Source organism: Acomys minous (genome assembly GCF_964271855.1).
Source record: "Acomys minous genome assembly, chromosome: 3".
NCBI lineage: Eukaryota > Metazoa > Chordata > Mammalia > Rodentia > Muridae > Acomys > Acomys minous.
The window spans coordinates 28,691,911-28,705,713 of record NC_140485.1 but is presented as its reverse complement, the minus strand read 5'-3'; the positions used below and the strand labels follow the sequence as shown (position 1 = coordinate 28,705,713).

General features: G+C 43.0%; 1 protein-coding gene across 1 annotated transcript in view; it reads right to left on the bottom strand.

The window, feature by feature from the left end:
• The window catches only part of EHD4 (EH domain containing 4), a 69,188-nt gene extending 56,630 nt beyond the window's left edge, over window positions 1-12,558 (bottom strand). The window contains exon 1 of the mRNA XM_084776189.1: window positions 12,241-12,558. Within this exon, the coding sequence (XP_084632315.1) occupies window positions 12,241-12,476 (236 nt within the window). The 5' untranslated portion in view covers window positions 12,477-12,558. The remainder of the gene's footprint in view (window positions 1-12,240) is intronic.
• Between the last annotated feature and the right edge of the window lie 1,245 nt (window positions 12,559-13,803).

Genomic DNA, 13,803 nt, shown 5'->3' with positions numbered 1-13,803 from the left:
ATCACAAGAGGCAAGAGGGAAACTCAGCTCAGCAGGACTAAATAACTGGTGCTGGTTCAAACTTCTAGAATTTATTAATAAATCAGGCATTTTATTTTAGTCATATTTAAGTGCAACACAATTTTAGAAAAGCGTTTCCTCATAATTAACACAGTCCCATGTATACAACAAAGCTTAAGACATGTTTACATTGAAACTTATTACAAGTGCATATGGCCTCTTCCAAAAGATGGGTTCTGTTGACTCAGAAACCATGCCCAAGCTAGGGAGGACAACTGAGGTAAACACAATGCCTGTGACAGTCAGAATGACGTGGGCCTAAGACAACACAGAAGTTACCTAGCTTCTAGTAAAGTACAGGCGACATCTCTCATATGGATGGCTTTTATTAACAGAGAAGCAACGGTCAAGATCTAGTTGGGGAAAGTCTGGGATAAACAAACCTAATAGTTTGGTGAATTCGGGTGAAGCCTGGCCATATAGCTAGCAAAGATCAGGTTAAAAACTACATCCATTCCCAGCATTCTGGGTGGAAAACAGGTAAACACTGTCCTGTGAAGAGACAAGCTTAAGCTTTAAAGGCATGCACCACCACACCTGGCTTGTTTGTTTGTTTTAATTCATGTGTATGGGTGTTTTGCCTGAAAGTGTGTCTTAGGCACCACTTGAGAGCTTAGTGTCCAAGGAGCTCAGAAGAGGGCATTGGATCCCCTGTAAGGTGGGTGCTGGGAACTGAACACAGGTCCTACGGACAAGCAAGCAGTGTTCTTAACCAATGAGCCATCTCTTCAGTACCATGGTTATTTTTAACATTTTGATATATTTCTATCCAACATTTTTTTCTGGAGACATAATTTTTCTTCTAAAATTATAAACTGTCTAAACAACTTTGCATCCAGATTTTTCACCATTAGTTTTCTCTTTGCTATTAAAAAGATCTTTGACATGATTTTTCAAAGCTGTATACTTTTTGTTGTTGTTGTTTTATTTGAGACAGAGTTTAATTCTGTAGCTCAGGCTAGCCTCTGAGTCACAAAGATCCTTCTATCTCAGCCTCCTAGGTGCTAGGACTCCAGGAATACGTCATCATTCTCAGCTTAATGGCTATAAGCTACTCTAAGGTAGAATCAATTTAGTTTGCCATTCCCTAACTGCTAGGCAGCTAGACGGCTCTCATTACTTGGACCAGGGGAAGCAGCTCAGTGGTACAGCAGATGCTTAGCGTGTATGAGGCCCTGGACCCCAACACCCCACTCAGTCTGTAAATTGATTAATAAATTCAATCTCCCCTACCATTTTATTTATTTTTATGTTTTAAAATTTGTTTTATTATTATTACTTTTTGTTTTATTTAAGTTTTTTGCTTTTGTTTTGTTTTTAGTTTTGGCAAGGGTGCAGGGTCACTCAATACATAGCTCTGGCTGTCCTGCCTCTGCTTCTCCAGTGCTGAGATTAAAGGTGTGTGCCACCATGCCGGGCAAAACTGTCTTTTTTAAGCATGAAACCTGCCATATTATCATTAGGACTGCTTATTTAGGTGATATTATTTTAGAAATTGCTGTGCCGAGCAATGGAATGGACATTAGCCTGCTGAACCAAAAGACTGGAATTTGCTGGGCGAAATCTTATCTGTCTGATGATTCTGCCAGCTCTCAGTGGAATTCAAACTACTTGAGGTTGAGCTGTGCTGTGAACAGCTGCCTTCAATATGGTATCACCACCTGTGCCTTCCTTCCATGCTTTCAGGAAGGCAGAGAAATCTCTTGGAACCAAATCAGCTTCTCACAGCACTGTTCATTTTTCCAGTTTTCACTCAATCATACAATGAACATTCATTGTTTTTGATGTTATGATTTGTAACTTATAAATCTGACTTTCCTTAGGTTGTAAATTCTTTGATCTTTGAGCACCATGATTCTTCATGAGGGCTTTGCAGAATACAGAATTAAAAAAAAAAAAAAAAAGACTACAGAACACCTTTTCTATGAATACTGATATTCTCTAATAATTGAATTATATGGAGCACAAATATAAAGGAAAGACCAAGTGCTATTTACTAAAACTCTTCAGACACTGTTTTGCCCCTAACAGAAGTATCTAAATCTATATACAGAGTCTTACTACAAAACTGTAGCTGGAGAGCAACTTGCTGTGAAGACCAGACTGGCCTCAGACACAGAGATCCACCTGCTTCTGCCTCTGGAGTGTTGGGATTAAAGGTGCATGCTACCACACTCAGTTAAATAAAATCCTTTAAAAAGTAATAATGGAAGCTGGGCAGTGGTGGCACCCTCCTTTAATCCCAGTACTCGGGAGGCAGAGGGAAGAGGATCTCTATGAGTTCAAGACCAGTCTGGTCTACAGAGTGAGTCCAGGACAGCCAAGGCTACACAGAGAAACCCTATCTCAAAAAACAAAAAAACAAAAAAACAAAAAAAAAAGGAAAAAAATCTCTTTACATGGTTAATTTGTGAGACATGAATACACTACCTTTAGGTTAAAAAAAAAAGGTGATAACAGACCATAAATAACATAAAGGGGAAATTTTTTTTTTTTTTTTTACAAAAGCAGCAGCAGCTGAAGTAACGCAGCCGCCCTTGCAGCCGGATGAGAAACGGTCCCAGGCAAAGCCGTGAGGAGCTTCTGCTTAGGAACAGTAGATACAAAACTATCACAGAAAAAATACAGTTCTCACGTAAATGAATCCCAGTGGGATTTTTCAAGGAAGCACCTAACAATGTGATTTTAAGTTCTTCTTAACCAGTAATAGAACACAATTCTTAAAAAATTAAAGAAAAGAAAATGGCAATTAATAGGTTTTGGTTTTTTTGTTTTTGATTTTGTTTTTTTGTAAAATAGATTCAGGAAGATCTGGAGTTAGCACTTGTAAAGTGTTTCAATATGGTATGGTGTTGGCCCAAGAATTCATTAAGATAACAACAAACAGAAAGGTCCTAATAGACCTAGTATTAAATAACAGCCTATGAGGAACTACACATAATAGGAGGAAGAGTAATATTATTTAACAGTAGTATTAAGAAATGGCCAAAGACACAAAAAAAAAATAATAGCACTAAGACAAGTACTACTTTTAAAATGGATCAGAGAGTTTTAAATATATAATTATGTTATATATATTTATAATATATAGCTTTTAATATAATTCTGTATAATATATAATATATTATAATAAATGTATTAAATAAATATACTTTAAAACTCTGTGGTTCATATTTTTCTTTTCTTTTTTGAGACAGGTCTCTACATAGCCCTGACTGTCCTGGATCTTACTCTGTAGACTAGGCTGGTCTTGAACTCAGAGATCTGCTGATCTCTGCTTCCTGAATGCTAGGGTTAAAAAAGCCATGTAGCATCACATCTGACCTTAAACATATAAAATTTTAAATCAATCCTATTTAAGAGAAAAATATAGGGCTACTGAGATGGCTCAGGAAGTGGATAAAGAAACTTTGCCCAAAGCCCAAGAGCCTGAGCCCAATTCCCAGAACTCACATAGTGAAAGTAGAGAAACAACTCCTGAAAGCTGTCCTTGAATCATCACCCTTGTACCTTGGCATGTGTGCCTGCTACACCCCCAGAACATATGAAATAAGTAATGCAAAAAATAAATGCAAATACTATCAGAAATAGAAGTTGTTAGATTTCATCATAAATATTAAATACATTTGCATAAAAATTCTCATTCAAATGTAAAGGCAAACCTCTAGCTGGAAAAATACAATCATTATAACTAGGTATAGGTAAATGTCATTGGGAAAAATATCCAACTTACAGAAATTGGGTAAAGTCCACAGAATTTACACAAAAAAATAAAGATTAGTAACTATTTTATAGGCTCAACCTTACCAGCTTTCTAAAAAGCAAATTTAAAATTTTTTTTAATGCTGACAATTAGTTTTACTGGCAGTTTGGTCAAGCTGTGATCCTGATCCTCATTTCTGATGGGAGTTTAATTTGAAGTAATCTTTCTAAAAAACAGTATGTACTCATAGACATTGGCAGCTATAATAATTTAGTAATACCCATAAGCCTGGGGGGAAAGTGGGGTGTACATAGGTGTGTGTGTATGTGCACATACAGGTGCACAGGTGTGCCTATGTCCATATGGTTATAGAGGTACACTATGGGTGACATTCCTCATGGGCCATCCACATTTAGTTTTGAGGTAGCTTCTCTCACTGGCTTGGAGGTAGCTCACTGAGTAAGCTGGCTGGTCCCAGAGATGCGCCTGCCTCTGCCCTCTAAACCCTGGGATTACACAGCATGCTTGAGATTCTTATGTGGGTTCTGGTGATTGAACTCTGGTCCTCACACTTGCATGGCAAACACGTTTTAGCCTAAGCTACCTCCCTAATTTTTTGTTTTGTTTTATGCAATTATTTATGCTCAGGTTAGTTGAAGGGGGAAAAAAAGCTGGAAATAAAGTCTTCCGATCAAAAGTATTCACCATAGCATTCTGCACCACAGTGTAAGATTAGCAATGAATGCTCCAAGCTGTGCTACAGGATAATACAACCACAGGGTGGGGTGCAGGACTTCAGGTGTCTCTCTCTCTACTGTTCCACACCTTACTGCCTTGAGACGACGTCTCTCACTGAAACAGAAGCTTCATAGTTAGCCATTTCAGCTACCTATCTCTACTCTACACTGCTGGGGCTGCAGGTACCCAAGAGCCATACCCAACTTTTTATGTGGGTGCTGGGGATTTGAACTCAGGCACTCATGCTTACAAGGGCAAAGTGCTTACCTACTGTGTCATCTCCTTAGCTCCTGAAATTACTTTCGAATATTATTTAATGAACAGGTTACAATAAGTGGGGGGGAAACCATCACTTTGCTGAATTGTGTTTATCGTAATCTCCAGCAGGACTTCTATGGCTTCATCTGAGTCTTTGCTAAAAATACGGTCAGATAAAGCTGGGAACAGGTGGGGAGTTCCCTGGAGTCAGTCTCCCTCTGCTGGGTCAAAGCTGAGCTTCCTAAGGCTTGGTGGTTCAACTGCCGCGACCCTATTGATTGACCCTTCAGTGGTTCTTAAACGTTCCCAGAAGAACCAGAGGGAGCCTCCGGCAGCCAAATTCCAACTGAAGATGGCTCAGATGGGACCCTAGGACCTTTATTTTGAAAGGCGATTCAGACGTACAGCCAGACTTAGGAACCAACATTTTCTTGATTACAATCCCAAGGTTTAAAATGTCATTTAGTAGTAACTGTTTAATTGAGAATTTTTATAATTAAAAAAAAATTCTTTTCGGGTAAAGGTTATAGTTCAGCAGTAGATTGCTTGGTATATGCAACACCTCTCATTCAAATCCCAGTACTACAAAACCAAACCCACTACCACCACCACAAAGGTCCTCTTTCCCCCAGTGTCTGTCTTGACACTTGGCCACTTGCAAGCAGGCAATACTGTGAGTGGACACACCACAGCCCCCCCACCCTTCTTCACGCCCCACTTCCACTCTGTTCTCAACCACCAGTTGCCTTTTCTCTACAACTGTCCCCTCTCACCCACTCACAACCGCTGAGCTCAAGCTCTTCTGTAAGTAAGCCAGTGCACCGTCTCTGACCAGTAGTTCCTCCTCCAGGGTCCTGCTGCTGAGGATTTTCTGTACTTGACGCCACCCATACATTCCTCAACAACCTGCCACCATCTGGCTTTCACCATCACCACTTTCTGACACAGCGCTTGCCATGGTCACTCTGGCTCTGGATGGCTGATCTGCCTACAAGCTCTGGTTTGATCCTTTCCCCTAGAATACCTGGCTCTTCGTACCCCTCTCTTCTCTTGGCTTCTGTAGCTTCTGTGAGGCCATGCAATATTTTGCCTGTTTAGCATTCCCCAGCCCTTTTCTGGTAATAGCATCCAGAGGCATCACCTTTCCCCGCTCTTCAGGCTTCTAGGTTAGGGGCTGACAACCCCACTACGTGTTTCTCCTCTATCTCTCCAGGGTTAGGTATATATGGCCACATGAAGTCCACGTTATTCAACCAGAGACTTGCTGAAAATGCTGTACTTCACAGTTTCCACCTCCTTTCTCTCCAACTACTATATACATAGTGTGTGTGTGTGTGTGTGTGTGTAGAGAGAGGGGGGGAGAAGGGGGGTAAAGAGAGGGAGAAAGAAGAAGACAGGGAGAGGAGAGATAAATAAATAAATAAATAAATAAATAAGGTTTTACTTAGCCCAGGCTGGCCTCAAACTTGCTATGGCAGATAAGGATGACCTTGAACTTCTGCTCCTGCTGTGTCTATCTCCCAAGTGCTGGAATTACAGGCATGTTTCGTTACCCCTGCTTTATGTGGTACTAGGGATGAAACCTAGGACCTCTGCATGCCAGAGAAGCACTCTATCAATTGATCTATTAATCACAGCCCCTAAAAACTATATTTAAAATAGTATTTTTTAAAGTTTTACAACATAATAATGTTACACATTACTTTTCCTTTATGTATGAAAATTTTGTCTTTATGATATACTTATACTTATGATATAAGTACATCACATGCATGCAGTGTTTGTGGAGGTCAAAAAGGGTGTCAGACCCCCTGGAACTGGAGGTTCAGATGGTTATGAACCATCCTATGAATACAGGGAACCAAAATGACTCCTTTACAATAGCAGCCAGTGTTCTTAAGCCCTGAGCCATCTCTCCAGCCCTTATTAAGCATTTACTTATGAAAATTTTCATCATTCATTTATTTTATCAACTTGAGTATTATGAATGATGAATATTTGTTGACTGACAAGAATACAAGGAGAAACAAAACCACATGAATTCCACAGTAGCTACTGTACTCCCTCTGCCTCACACTTACTCTTTAGTTCCCTTTGGGTTTTTGCCTGTTTGTTTTTGTTGTTGTCCCCCTCCCCCTTTTAAGATTTATTTGTTTATTATTATATATACAGTGCTTTGCCTGCGTGTATACCTGCAGGCCAGAAGAGGGCATGAGATCTCAACCTTATAGATGGTTGTGAGCTGGGAATTGAACTCAGGACCTTTGGAAGAGCAGTCAGTGCTCTTAACCTCTGAGCCATCTCTCCAGTCCCTTGTTGTTGTTCCTTTAGCTCATTTCCACTTTGTTTTCTTTCTGGAATACATTTTTTTTTTAGGTTTTAAATTAGCACACACAGATGCACAAATTGCTTGACTGGCACTAATTACAGAATTACGGGAATCAACATTATAGGCTGCTTCATAGTAGGAGAATGTTTTAATTGGTTTGTTTTTTATTTTTCATTTCTAGTGATTAAATTCAGGACCCTGAGCATGCTAGCACTTACTTCACTGCTGAGCTACACCCCAACCCTGACTGGAATACAATTCACATACCAGGAAATTACTCCTCTAAAGAGTAGATCTATGTCTGATTTACTCTCAAAATTCTATCATCAGTACCACTCCTCAATTTCAGAACACTTTCATCACTCCAAAAAGAAACTGCATACCCATTAACAATCTCTTTTCATTGCTTTGGCCCGTGACTACTCAGCTGCCCCTGCTGCAGCAGCATCTGTTGAGAAAGCTAGTCTTTTTCCATTGAACTATCATGAGATCTTGTTAAAAACCAGCCGATCATAAAACATGAAGGTTTGGGCTCCCGGGTCTGTACCAGTGATCTGTCTATCCTTCTGCTAGTAGTTACAAGATAAATTCTGTGTCAGGAAACGTGAGTCTTACAAACTGCCCCCTCGTCTCCGCCCCGCCAGGGCTGGTTTTGTAACTCTGAGTGCCTAAGAATTCTTGAATCAGCCTATCAATTGCTGTCTCAAACAAACAATACACCTCTATACTCCTATAACTCCAGAGGCGGAAGTAGTAGGGACTACCACACGTTTGAGGCCATCCTGGGCTATTTGGCAGGTCCAGACCACTAAGTTCTATTCACTGCTACTGTCTGAGGAAACGGAAGGCAGCTCAGGAGCGTTGCCATCTGAACATGGCCTCCAATCCACAGACACTGGGTGGTTCTCCATTTAGGTCTTAATTTCTTTTAGTAGTCCCTTTAATTTTCCACGCAGAAGTCTTACTTTTTTTTTTTGTTGGGTTTATCCCTAGGTGTCAATATCTTATCCTTTCTGGATGCTACCGTAAACAGGTTTGTTTGCTTACTGTCATTTTGAGATGTAATAGATTTCTGTCTCTTGTCAAGTTTTTTTTTTTTTAATATAAAAGGCCATGTGGTCTGCAAAGTTTCAATCTTTTCCAATCTGGATACAATTTGTATCTCTTCCCTGGCCCCCCCCCCCCACCCCTTATTGCCTTGCTCTCTGCCCCTTTACAAAGCCTACTTAGTTTCTTTGTTTCCATCTGGGGACTGAGCCTGAGACCTGACACCTCACACAGGCTAGGTAAGTACTCTACCACTGAGCTATCCCCCAGCCCAGCCTACAGTAATAGTCTCGGAAGTCACTTCTTCTTTTCTCCTAATTAGATTAAACTTTCTTGGGGAAAGATGTCAGGGTGCAGGAGGAGAGGAAGTAAAACCCTCACCAGCAGGAGCTGCAATGTGTAGCTTTACTTGATTCCGGGGAACCGCCCATGTTTCATAATGGACTGATTTTGCTTTATAGCAGCTAAAGCCTGTGATTTTTTTTTTTTTTTTTTTTTTGAGGAACCTCTGAACTCAATTTTTTGAGGGGTTTTCAAGACAGGGTTTTTCTGTGTAGCTCTGGCTGTCCTGGAGCTCGCTCTATAGACCAGGCTTGGCCTTGAGCTCACAGAGATCTGCCTGCCTCTGCCTCCTGAATGCTGGGGTTAAAGGCGTGTGCAACCACCACCCAGCTTGAGATGAATTTTTAAAATAGATTTATTTTTAATTGTGTACGGGATGCGTGTGGGTACACATGTGAATGCAGGTGTTCATGAAGCCCAGAAGCCAGAAGAGGGCATTGGATTCCCTGAGGCTGGTGTTACAGGTGGTTGTGAGCCACCTAACATGTGTACTGGGCACCAAACTCCAAACTTGGGTCCTCTGGAAGAGCAGTGAGTGCTCTTAACTGCTGGGCCCAACCCATGGAACCTTTTCCTCTTCTCTTCAAGCTGCGGATATGATCCTGAATAAGCCCAACACCTGCCCTTCCTCAGCCATTCAAATCAAAGACGGTCACTTTCATCAGTGCCAGTCCATTCTCCTTCTTGGGACAATTCTTTCCTTGCCAGTCAGAAGCAGACTATTTAACAGTCCTTACTATATATCCTGTCTTCTGAGAAATAAGACAACCAGGCAACAGAGCTGTCAGCTGCTCTCCCATTACCCCAAAGAGACTGACAAGTACCCACCACAGCCGAATCCTCCTCTAGACTTTCAAAGCTATGATCTATAGGAGATTCTGCCCATCTCTCCTTTCCATTTGACCTCAACCTCACTTTTCCAAATTCACCCTCCCTGGCACTTGTACCCTCCTGACGATCATCCATACAGGAGTGAGCAGATTTTCCTGACATCCTAGGCTCTTCAGGCATCCCACCTAGGAGACCTCTCCATCAAAACAAGGGACACACTGAACTGCCTCAGTTTTGATGAACATCCTGGCCCAGTACATACAATGGGACTCTTATTTTCTCCAAAACAAGAGAGAGGAAAAACAAAGTTTTTAGGAGTGAGATACATAAGCAAAGGCTGTGTTGAGTGGCTTACAATGAAGAGGAACATTTCCCTCCTCGACACTGTAGGTCCTATGTTAGTTCATTGGAAAACCACCTGTGACTTTACAGACAAGCCCCTCCCCCAAGTGTAAGTAAGCTCTTACTGCTCACAGCTAGAAGCAAAGCACCCAGGTCCCTGGAGGACCTGACTAAAGCGAGGTCCAGGAAGGCTGCTCTCACGGCCTTTTTTTGTTTGCTACCAAGTGCTGAGTCTCCAGGGCAGCAGCCCTGTTTGCTGCCTTCCTCTCAGAGACCAATCACTTCCTCCTCCTCCTCCTCTCTAAAATCAATTTCAGATGCCATAAGTGTAGCTTCATCCAGCTTCCTGCCCACAGTGGTCTTCTTCTCACCCCCAGGTTCACATTGGGCCCTTTGGGTAATAACAAAGCCACTTGGCCCAAGCTTCCACTGAAGGTGATTCCTCTGTGGGTTGTAGCTCCTGCTGAGTTCTGGATACTAAAAGTGCTTAACTGAGGGGCTGGAGAGATGGCTCAGAGGTTAAGAGCACTGTCTGTTCTTCCAAAGGTCCTGAGTTCAATTCCCAGCAACCACATGGTGGCTCACAACCATCTATAATGAGATCTGGTGCCTTCTTCTGACGGGCAGGCACACATGAGGACAGAATATTGTATAAATAATAAATAAATCTTAAAAAAAAAAAGAAAAAAAAAGAGATACAGTGAGACCCTGCCTCAAAAACAAAGCAAAGCAAACAAACAAACAAACCTCAAAAAATAAATAAATAAATAAAAGTGCTTAACTGAGCCGTATAGCCATGAGCCAAATTGCAGACCCCGAGTTAACACTGTTCCACAAAGCTTCTTCTAATAACTGAAGCAGAGGAGAGTGAGAGTAGAACAAAATAATACGAGGCGGGGAAAGAAGACGGATACATGTTCCTGTGAATTGAGTTGTACTCTCCTACCTCAGGCCTGTTTTCTAGCCAGCTATGGACAGAGGAACACCCTGCCTTTAGGCTAAGTGGCTACCACACCAAGGAAAGCCTCCCTAATTATGCATAGGTACAGCGAGGCCATGGCAAAGATGAACAGGAAGAAATGGTGGGACTGTTATGAACCTGCCACCAGCACATTTTAACAGTTACACTCTTATTTGCTCTAAGCTTAAAAGTTCTCCCCCCCTCTCCCGACTCCTGGAATACTGTCCTACCCTAGTAATTCACAACGGCCACTACTAAGACCTTACCACACCATCTGCTTGCCATTTATTTTGTTCTTATTCCTTAGGTCTTGTTGCTGTTCTTATTGCTGTTGTTTTGTTTTGAAGACAAGGGCTTTCGCTGTATAGTCCAGGTTATCCTAGATTGCCTTATGTAGCCCAGGCTGGCCTGGAAGGCACAATCCCCATGCCCCAGCTTCCCAAATCCTTGGATTACAGGCAAGCACCATCCCAGCCAGCTATTTGTCATCTTTCAAGAAGCCAGTTACTGTTAACATAACTAGAGTTCATTTCTGAGGTAACATTCAACACTATTTTCAGCTTATTAAAAAACATAAAATGAAACAATATCAACATTATTTTTCCCTCTCTTCTTTCACATTTCAAAACACAATGTATCTCCTTTTTTGGGTTCACTCACAGCGTGTCTACAGGCCTGGATTTAACATATTTCTTATAGTAACAACTACTCTATTTGTTGGAACTTTTTAGGTCACAGGAGTGAAGAAAAAGGAGTCATGCTTAACAGAAATGGCAGGTACCCAAAGACAGAAGCAGTTTTCTGAACACCTGTTGAACATTAGATGATGAAGAGAGTGTTCCAATTTCCAAAACTCTGGATCCAAATCTTAAGAGTTTAGTTACTTTGCTTCAACTGATAGGGGCTTTAACTCAGAAAAACACAACTTCCCAAAGAAAGGGAGTTTTAATATGCTGGTTGTTTTAGAAATAGACGCCTTATTTTAAAAAGCAGTCTGTTTCATTGTAAATTATTTCTCATCGAGTCACTTGAGAGGAAGCTATGTGATTGGAAGCGCGGGGCAAGCACGGCTATTGCTTCCGGAGACAGAGAAACCGTGACAAATATTTTCAGTTTGTCAAGGGTGAAGAAATGGAAACTAACAAATAGTAACCTGACACTCCCCTTCGTTCCACAGGCTGGAGAGGCGGCTACGCTGTCGGGTAACTTCCTAAAGACCATAAAGCTGAACAGTGGCAGCAGCCGTGGCGGAGAGTGACACGTAAGAGCACGGCAATACTTTTACCGTGGCATTCATTCCTTCATTCATTCACTCATTGCCACTCTCTGGAGGCTTACCTCTCCAACTAGGACCCGCACACCTTCTTTATCACTTCTAGCCTTAGGCTACACTGCTGATGCTCTCTAGAGCCTCGCCCGCCCTCCCTCCCTTTCCAGCTCGCCCAGGGCAGGGTGACAGGCTCGAGGAAGGCCTTGGCAACAGCAAGGAAGGGGCTCCCACCCCGCTCCCCTCGCACGGCTCGAGCCCGTCCGGGCTGGGGGAGGCGAGGGGCCAAAACGAGCTTGGAGTGTGATCTGAGGACAGACCGTGCTTAAGCGGAGGGGCCGGGAGCCGGCGCGGCGGGTTACCTGATGAAGGTGGTCTTGCCCGTGCTGTACTGGCCCACCAGCAGGATCATGGGCTTGTTTTCGAAGTCTGCGTCCTCCAGCGCGGGCGAGTGGAACTCATGGAAGCGGTACGCCTCCTCCAGCGGCAGCACCTTGCGCTGGTAGAGAGAGCGCAGGCCGCCCGTCACCGTCTGCACCGCGTCCATGCCGCCCGAGCGCTCGCGCCCACCCGCCTGCCGCCCCATCCAGCTGAACATCCCGCCGCCCGCCGAGTTGCAGCTCGCAGCACTACACGCAGACCCCGTGTCGCCCGCGAGCCAAGCTAGGGTAGCTCCCTTCTCCGCCTTCTCCCGGGGCCGCCCCCATGTCGTGACGACCAATCATCAGCCGCTGCGTCACGGGCGCGCGCTCATTATTCAGAAGCGCTCTCAGACCCTTCCCCATTGGGCGTCTGCCAGCGAGCTCTAGCCAATGGAAAGACTTGTCTTGAATTATTGATGACGACATCGGTCTAGAGGGCTGGGTCAGGAGAGGGAGTAGCCCTGGGGTGGGGAGGTGGAGGGGGGCAAAGGCGCGTCAACCCTGGTACATCCTTCTGACCAGGTGGCGTCGGCTTCCGGGCAAGTCTGAGCTGGCAAAAACGAACTACCAGAGGTTGCCCTTCTGAAACTCATCCCAAGCCTTTGGACGTGGATATTGGGGACGGAAAATTCAGAAAGTTGACAGACGGGTTCTTCCCCCCTCCCCCCGACCCCGGCAGGTTTACTGCCAAAGAAACTCAGAATCACGGATATAATTGGCAAAATTTGAAGAAGAGAAAACGAACTTCAACCTATTTGCGTAGGCACTTCTGCCTCCACTCAATTCTGGATTAATCAAAACCCTCTTTCTCCTAGACACTGGTAGAAGTAATTGACCATCGCCTGTGCATCCTAAGCAAGAACTAGTGTTAGCACATTTTCAGCGTGGCCAATGAGCCCAGCTGCATAGGAATAACCCGAAAGGCTTGTTGAAATCAGATCTACTGAGTTAAAATGTTGAAAGATGTAGCTCAGCAAGTCCCTGCAGGTGATTCCTGTGTGTATAGAATTTGGAGAAAGACCGTGTATGAATTACTTCTCGAACTTGATAGAAATGTAGAGCTGATTTGGTAAGCAGTTGTAAAACTGCAGTTTAAGGGTCGCCCAGGTGTTGCCAGTGCAGAACAAGGGTGTTTATGACAGTTTTGCTCATCCTAAAACTTGGAAGCAACCAAGATAGCCTTCAATAGGAAAATGGACAAACTATATCCAGAAAAAAAAAAGCTGCTGTCACTATGAGGTGACTTTTTAATTAATGAGGTTTCTGGATACAAGAACCAGATATGTCTACATGCCTGAAACAACAATTGGACATTGCAGTGGAAACTCTGCATGCCTTGGAATAGCACCCAAACTAATAAATGTTTAGAGCTAAATCTAATCAAATGTACAAGATCTATATGCTGAGAATCACAAAATATTTCTAAGAGAAATAGAGGCCTAAATATATCCTGCCTGTACCATTTGCACGGACCAGAAGACTCAACATTAAGATATAAATTTC